Source organism: Nerophis lumbriciformis, linkage group LG30 (assembly GCF_033978685.3).
Source record: "Nerophis lumbriciformis linkage group LG30, RoL_Nlum_v2.1, whole genome shotgun sequence".
Classification (NCBI taxonomy): domain Eukaryota; kingdom Metazoa; phylum Chordata; class Actinopteri; order Syngnathiformes; family Syngnathidae; genus Nerophis; species Nerophis lumbriciformis.
In genome coordinates, this window is record NC_084577.2 from 10,844,164 (window position 1) to 10,852,193 (window position 8,030).

General features: G+C 49.1%; 1 protein-coding gene and 1 long non-coding RNA gene across 2 annotated transcripts in view; one reads left to right on the forward strand and one right to left on the reverse strand.

The window, feature by feature from the left end:
* Positions 1 to 2,397, reverse strand: part of ngef (neuronal guanine nucleotide exchange factor) — a 91,649-nt gene extending 89,252 nt beyond the window's left edge. The window contains exon 1 of the mRNA XM_061925542.1: positions 1,888 to 2,397. Coding sequence (XP_061781526.1) covers positions 1,888 to 2,155 — 268 coding nt within the window. The 5' untranslated portion in view covers positions 2,156 to 2,397. The remainder of the gene's footprint in view (positions 1 to 1,887) is intronic.
* LOC133572671 (uncharacterized) lies at positions 1,249 to 5,448 on the forward strand. The gene is made up of 5 exons (XR_009810566.1): positions 1,249 to 1,446; positions 1,704 to 1,818; positions 1,894 to 2,108; positions 4,885 to 5,125; positions 5,209 to 5,448. It is a non-coding gene; the product is annotated as an uncharacterized lncRNA (long non-coding RNA).
* The last annotated feature ends 2,582 nt before the right edge of the window (positions 5,449 to 8,030 follow it).

The following is an 8,030-nucleotide window of genomic DNA, read 5'->3' on the forward strand; positions in this document are numbered from 1 at the left end:
CCTGGCGGGGGCCAGCACGTCCAAGGCCGCAATTAATCCGGGTGGGGCCCGACACACAGCCCGCAGGTGGCGGTGATCCACCCCGCGCCTCCGGGGGCGGGGACAGCAGGAGCGACGACGGCAAGCTTCTTCCTCCAAACCAACGATAGGAACCAGCCAGGAGCCGATCGGATCGAGCGAGCGTGGGTGCAGGAGGAGACCGGATACCGCACCATTCATCCTTCGAGGAGCCACGGGAAGCCGGGCCAGGAGTGCCCTAACTTTCACCAGCTGGCCGCCACGTTTACCGCGGCGCCGGAGACGCTTCCGCCGGGGGAGAGGAGCCAGGGGGCGGGAAAGGAAGGCAGGAATCCGGCCAGGTGAAAAAGCTGACTGGGACGTCGAAAAACCAACGTCGAAGTTGATCATATCAGTGGGAGAGGGGCAAAGATCCAACAGTGTTTGGCGGTCATACACAAGCAGTGAGCTGACAGAGACGAAAATAGACGCAAAAAACACAAAAACGAACAGAGCTGACAGCGAGAGACGGCAGGCCAAAGCACATACTGGCGCCATCTTGCATGACTAATAGAGCACAATAAATCTCAAATATTTTATTGTTATCTATGACAAAGAACAATACCATGTAGACTATCACAATACCATGCTATAGTAACTTGAAATATTATTTGTATAAGCAACATCATTAAAATGTACCTCAATTGCTGTGGATCCGAAGTTGAATTTAAAGGCATTAAACATGTTGAGCCCTAAAACCCCTTTCACTGTGTATGTTTTGCTTGGTCACAATGGGGTTTGGCACAGAAAAACTTGAGAAGAAAGTTAGTTAAAAAAATAAAGTCATACTATGAGAGAATAGATGAGTGAAAAAAGTATGAAAACAAAGTTGCAACGTTATAAATGAAGTCTTACATCTTAATACATTGTAAATCACAATTTTCACAAACGTTTCACAAAAATTCCCATAGAAACATAAACCCAACAGCCTGAGATCAGCAGCCGCTTTCTTTCTGTATGGAATGTCTTGCAGTATTTACATTTGGCCCAAATATAGCAAAACACCATGGTCCCCCAAAAAATGACCATAGAAAATATGCATATAACTGACAATAATACTAAAAAGGATACTTATTTTATTATTTTGATAATAGTCTACTGTCACATGGCCTGTGACAGTATACATAAAAATGACAATATACATAAAAATGAAAGGACTGGAAATCCTTTCATTTTAATGAATATGATGCAGAATTATCCCCTATATGGATAGATCCCTTTCTGACAGTCTTCAGTGCTTTATGACATGCATTGCCTTTTTAATTGTAGGCATGCCTAGTTATGTATTAGGTAATCACACTTGTCTAACCCATTGAAGGCCTGTAGATGCTGTGCAAAGTCCAAGCCCCACACTTTGGTGTGGTCCAATGAAAATGGATAATTCCTATGGTGAACAATGGTTTCTTTTAACAATAAATAAGCATTACAGTATGCCATTTATTTACGTTCAATGTGTCTATTAGTACAAATCAGGTTACTAACTCAATCTTAATTATTTTGCTCCATATGATGAGGTCAGAGTTTGATGAGAATCATTTAGTCATTACTCAGACAATTGTGTTATTGCAACTCAACAGGTTTCTCAGGTTGCAGTTTCGCAGAATTGCACTGAAACACCTGTCAAGCCTTTGTTTCTCTTTTCGTAGGGCCTGCATCTACTGTAACTTCTCATTTAGTAGTAATATGGAGCAACACAATACGACAACTTAGGTAGAAGTAAAGCAAACAGAGCTAATACGATTGTGGCTACTGGCAACTCAGGTATTGTCTGTTTATCTTTACTTTAAGTTTAAAGTGTTTGAATAATTATATGTACTGTAGTTTTCTTACTTTCAGAGTGTTCAGATGAGGCCATCCTCTTCTTCCTCATTGAACGGTAAAAGCGTGAGTTCCTGCGAATAGGCTCTCTGCTCAGGCCTACCTTGGAGTCATCTTCATCATCATCATAGTCCTCATCATGGTTGGGTAGAACCACAGTGTTTGGATGCTTGACAGGGCTTTCCTGGGATTTTGTCCCCAACTTGCCCCTAAACAGGGCAGCCACAGACATGGTAAATGTATCACAATCTTTTTTTTCAATTGTTGTCGAAAAATTCATTAAGAAACTAATTAAAAAATAATCCAGCCTAATCAGCCAAAATCTAGGAGCAGATCCATTCTGAGAAATTGTTGCTTCCTCTAAATAAATACAACAATTCAACAAATCCCGGGAAGGAGTAGAATTGTAGCGTAATAAAGACTCAGTGCTTCAGTCTTCTCAATTATTTCCTGTTGTTAAGATACACCGGCAGTCAGTGAGACCAGAGTGCTTTGCTTATTTCTACCTAAGCTCTAATTATTGCATTTATGACTCTCTCTCCCTCTCCTGCTCTTTGTCCCTCCTCTGTTTGGTTCCGTCCCTCTCTCTACACCACCCTGTAACACAGTGACATTCCTGAACTCAACTTGGCCTGCCTGCCTGCTTTTCTCTGCCTTAAAACACACTGTTGCCGAACCTGAAAAGTGACCCATTGGTACAGTCTGCCTCAAGATTTTAGATTTCCTTGTATCCCACTTAAGAGCAAAGTCACGATAAACAATTTTAAATTACATGAAGAGCTTCTTACTCTTTTTAGATTTCCTATATGTATATGCATGTTTAAGGACTGTGTAATGTTCCTGAAACTTTTGAGCCAGGGCATCATACACTATTTTTTTTCTCGTCAGCTAAGTCTGCATTTGCCTTTTCATTTGGCCCATCAAACTTTACCCAAAAATTGTAAACTATTCAGTCTGACTGGAGGAGTGGTCATTCATGCAATACTTCCTCTGCTCTGCTAGGGGCAACAAAGAGGCATACACGTCACAATGAGGCAGCAATAAAATAAGTTGGCCCACGTGTTGCAACCATACTTGCCAACCTTGAGACCTCCGATTTCGGGAGGGGGGTGGGCGTGGGTGTGGTCGGGGGTTGGGCGAGGGCGTGGTTGGGGTGGGGGCGTGGTTAGGGGCGTGGTTAAGAGGGGAGGAGTTTATTTACAGCTAGAATTCACCAAGTCAAGTATTTCATAGATATATATATATATATATATATGTATATATATATATATCTAAGAAAAACTTGACTTTCAGTGAATTCTAGCTATATATATATACATATATATATTTATTTTATTATATATATATGTATATATAAATAAAATAAATACTTGAATTTCAGTGTTCATTTATTTACACATTTACACACACATAACACTCATCTACTCATTGTTGAGTTAAGGGTTGAATTGTCCATCCTTGTTCTATTCTCTGTCACTATTTTTCTAACCATGCTGAACACCTTCTCTGATGATGCATTGATGTGTGGCACGCACAAAAGTGCTTTCATCAAATGCATTAGAGTCTGGAATCTTCCATCTCTCCCTAGCATGGCCCCAAACCGGTCAATCTTTGCTTCCTGAGGAAGATCTTCAGTGCCAAGCACTTGGTAGTCCACTACTTCTTCCCGGAGGCTATCCAGGTCCAATCGCAGCTGCGGCTTGGAACTTACAAACTGTTATGAGAGTAGCGTATGTGTGTGTGTGGCCCTTTAATAGGTGAGCATGTGAGGTGAGTGACGTCAGTGAGTGTGTGGGCGAGAGAAGAGAGGGAGCGGTAGCATGAGTGCGGGCGGGGACTAGTTTGTTTTGTGTTGGATTGGCTGTGTGCAAGCAATCAATAAAGCAAGATTTGCAACTAATCGCCGGACTCAGGCAGGAAAGGTGCAACAAAGCGTATTTCTTCATCTTACTCGTCGTCCGCGTCGCCATGGCTGTATCTTCCTCGTTCTTCTGCTTCGTCTCCTTGTTGTGTGCGCAGTTGTGCACTGCACTCTCTAAAAGCCGTATATGTTATTGATGTTATAGATGGCAGTATTGTCCTGTTTAAGAGTGTCACAACATTGCTGTTTACGGCAGACGAACTGCTTTACGGTAGACAAAAACATGACTGCTGTTGTGTGTTGTTACCGCGCTGGGAGGACATTAATGAAACTGCCTAACAATAAACCCACAAAAGAAACCAAGAACTCACCCTTGATCATTCTACAGTTATAATGTGTTTGGGCAGGCACACTGTTTATATCGTGGGAAAGCAGACTCAGGTCCGCCTGAATTTCGGGAGAAAATTTGTCCCGGGAGGTTTTCGGGAGAGGTGCTGAATTTCGGGAGTCTCCCGGAAAATCCGGGAGAGTTGGCAAGTATGGTTGCAACAAATATAGTGCTCTCAACTCTAAAAAAAAAGCCACTGAAAATTGCACTGCTAACAGTGACTGAACTACAAAATATGCATTTAGGCACTCTTACACTAAACAGCACGGTGGAAGAGGGGTTAGTGCATCTGCCTCACAATACGAAGGTCCTGAGTAGTCTTGGGTTCAATCCTGGGCTCGGGATCTTTCTGTGTGGAGTTTGCATGTTCTCCCTGTGACTGCGTGGGTTCCCTCCGGGTACTCCGGCTTCCTCCCACCTCCAAAAACATGCACCTGGGGATAGGTTGATTGGCAACACTAAATTGGCCCTAGTGTGTGAATGTGACTGTGAATGTTGTCTGTCTATCTGTGTTGGCCCTGCGATGAGGTGGCGACTTGTCCAGGGTGTACCCCGCCTTCCGCCCGATTGTAGCTGAGATAGGCTCCAGCCCCCCCCGCGACCCGAAGGGAATAAGCGGTGGAAAATGGATGGATGGATAGACTAAACTTTAAAAGGGTCTTATTATGATTTGAATTTACATTTAACAGATTCCCTTGTGGTCTACATAACCTGCAATGGTGGTGCTTTGCTCAAATCTAGCATACATTTTGCTTTACAGACCAATTTTCAGGCCCCTTTTGTTACGGCTCAGGCTCCTGCCAACGCCGCTCATCCGTCTGTGCGCACCTCGGGACACGCCCACGGGTGCGCACATCCAGGGACGCGCGCCACCCTGCAGCAGCCACCAGCTGCAATCACTCGCTGGCAATCTTCACACCTGGAACTGATGAGGGCGAGCTGGTTAAAAGACCAGTGGACCCTAGGATCGGCGCGGGAACTTAGTTTTCTCATGGTGTACCGTAAGCAACAAGCTTCATGCTCTCTATTCGTGTTTCCTCTCCGTGCCTTGATTTGTCCCTTGTCTTCTCCCGTGTCCCCGCAGTACCCTTCGTCACCTGGAAAGTGAGCTGTGCGTCTCACTTTTCCCTGGATCTCCCTCTGGACTCTGACTGCCTCCTTCGTTCCTCGACCTCTTGCTCGCCCCTGGATTCTGCCGTCTCTCTCTGCCCCCGGATCATCTGCCTGCCCCCTGGACTTCCTCATATCTCGTTCAACACGTTGGTAACACTCACTTCAGTTAAATTCTACACATAGTCTTACACCATTCCCTTTTGGATATAGTTCACACTCCATTTCCTTAGTTTATTAAATTAGTATTGTTTGTTATCATTATTATATATATATTGAATTATTATATTTATATAATAAATAATTGTACATACTGCCCTCTGGTGTCTGTTTGCCGTCACCACCCCTTAGTCCAAACCATAACAGTAAGTTCCCGCCAAAATTATTAAAGGACCTGACGGCACAGTTCCTTAGCCCCGCCCCCAGTGACTTTAGTTTCGCCCCCTGTGAATTTTTTTTTTTGCTGCCTCTTGCCCCATTCACCATGTCTTTTTCTTTTTTTCGCTCCACACCGGAGGAGTTGTCTTGTCCTGCCAAACTGTCGTGGAAAGGAATGTTTAGTAGCGATATGAGCAAAGAGGAATTTTCTCGTCGCCTGGATACCCTCCTCCCACCCTTAGAGACTGTTCCTCAGCCAGCAAGAAGCGTCTGGCATCCGCTTTTGGAGGGGGGGGAATAGTACTGGTGGCTGTACTGATGGGGTGGCGCAGCTGCACCAAGACAGGCTACTCCCTGCCAGACTTATTCCACCTATATTTCGCTTTTCCCAGCCACAGCTACCAGCCCCCTGGCTAGCCTCTGAGCTAGCACCAGCCCCTCGGCTAGCGTCAGAGCTAGCACCAGTCCCGACGCTAGCGTCCGAGCTAGCTCCAGTCTCGAGGCTAGCGTCCGAGCTAGCTCCAGTCCCGAGGCTAGCGTCCGAGCTAGCTCCAGTCCCGAGGCTAGCGTCCGAGCTAGCTCCAGTCCCGAGGCTAGCGTCCGAGATAGCTCCAGTCCCGAGGCTAGCGTCCGAGCTAGCTCCAGTCCCGCGCTAGCGTCCGAGCTAGCACCTGTCCCTCGGCTAGCGTCCGAGCTAGCACCTGTCCCTCGGCTAGCGTCCGAGCTAGCACCTGTCCCTCGGCTAGCGTCCGAGCTAGCACCTGTCCCTCGGCTAGCGTCCGAGCTAGCACCTTTCCCTCGGCTAGCGTCCGAGCTAGCACCTGTCCCTCGGCTAGCGTCCGAGCTAGCACCTGTCCCTCGGCTAGCGTCCGAGCTAGCACCAGTCCCTCGGCTAGCGTCCGAGCTAGCACCAGTCCCTCGGCTAGCGTCCGAGCTAGCACCAGTCCCTCGGCTAGTGTCCGAGCTAGCACCAGCCCCTCGGCTAGCCTCCGAGCTAGCACCAGCCCCTCGGCTAGCCTCCGAGCTAGCACCAGCCCCTCGGCTAGCCTCCGAGCTAGCACCAGCCCCTCAGCTAGCCTCCGAGCTAGCACCAGTCCCCAGACTGGACCCCACGTCTCCACCAGCTCCCAGGCTGGACCCCACGTCTCCACCAGCTCCCAGGCTGGACCCCACGTCTCCACCAGCTCCCAGGCTGGCCCCCACGTCTCCACCAGCTCCCAGGCTGGCCCCCACGTCTCCACCAGCTCCCAGGCTGGCCTCGACCTCTGCCCCTCGGCCGGCTCCGCCGACCTCTGCCCCTCGGCCGGCTCCGCCGACCTCTGCCCCACGGCCGGCTCCGCCGACCTCAGCACCTCGGCCTGTTCCGCCGACCTAAGCACCTCGGCCTGCTCCGCCGACCTCAGCACCTCGGCCTGCTCCGCCGACCTCAGCACCTCGGCCTGCTCCGCCGACCTCAGCACCTCGGCCTGCTCCTCAGCTGCCCTCCTCGTCTCCGGCTTTGACGTCCGCTGCTTCCACGCCGATGACGACTTCCGCTGCTGCTTCCACGCCTCAGACGTCTCCTCCTCGTTTCCGACGAGACGCACCATTGCTCTACTCGCGTCTGCCTTCCCGACGGCCAAGATGGTGGCCGTTCCTTGGTCGCCCGCCTCGCCGGCCTCAGCGGCGTTCTACTCGCCGCCGCCACCAGATTCGTCCTCGGTGGATTCGGGGTCATTTGGGTCGGCGACCCACCACCAATTCACCCCTCTGCCCTCCCTTGATTTTTTTTCCTGTGCTTTTTGTGGTACAACCTGTAGGACATCTGGGAGCTGTCCATAAGGAGGGGGGTACTGTTACGCTTCAGGCTTCTGCCAACGCCGCTCATCCGTCTGTGCGCACCTCGGGACACGCCCACGGGTGCGCACATCCAGGGACGCGCCGTGCGCGTCCCCACCCTGCAGCAGCCACCAGCTGCAATCACTCGCTGGCAATCTTCACACCTGGAACTGATGAGGGCGAGCTGGTTAAAAGACCAGTGGACCCTAGGATCGGCGCGGGAACTTAGTTTTCTCATGGTGTACCGTAAGCAATAAGCTTCATGCTTTCTATTCGTGTTTCCTCTCCGTGCCTTGATTTGTCCCTTGTCTTCTCCCGTGTCCCCGCAGTACCCTTCGTCACCTGGAAAGTGAGCTGTGCGTCTCACTTTTCCCTGGATCTCCCTCTGGACTCTGACTGCCTCCTTCGTTCCTCGACCTCTTGCTCGCCCCTGGATTCTGCCGTCTCTCTCTGCCCACGGATCATCTGCCTGCCCCCTGGACTTCCTCGTATCTCGTTCAACACGTTGGTAACACTCACTTCAGTTAAATTCTACACATAGTCTTACACCATTCCCTTTTGGATATAGTTCATACTCCATTTCCTTAGTTTATTAAATTA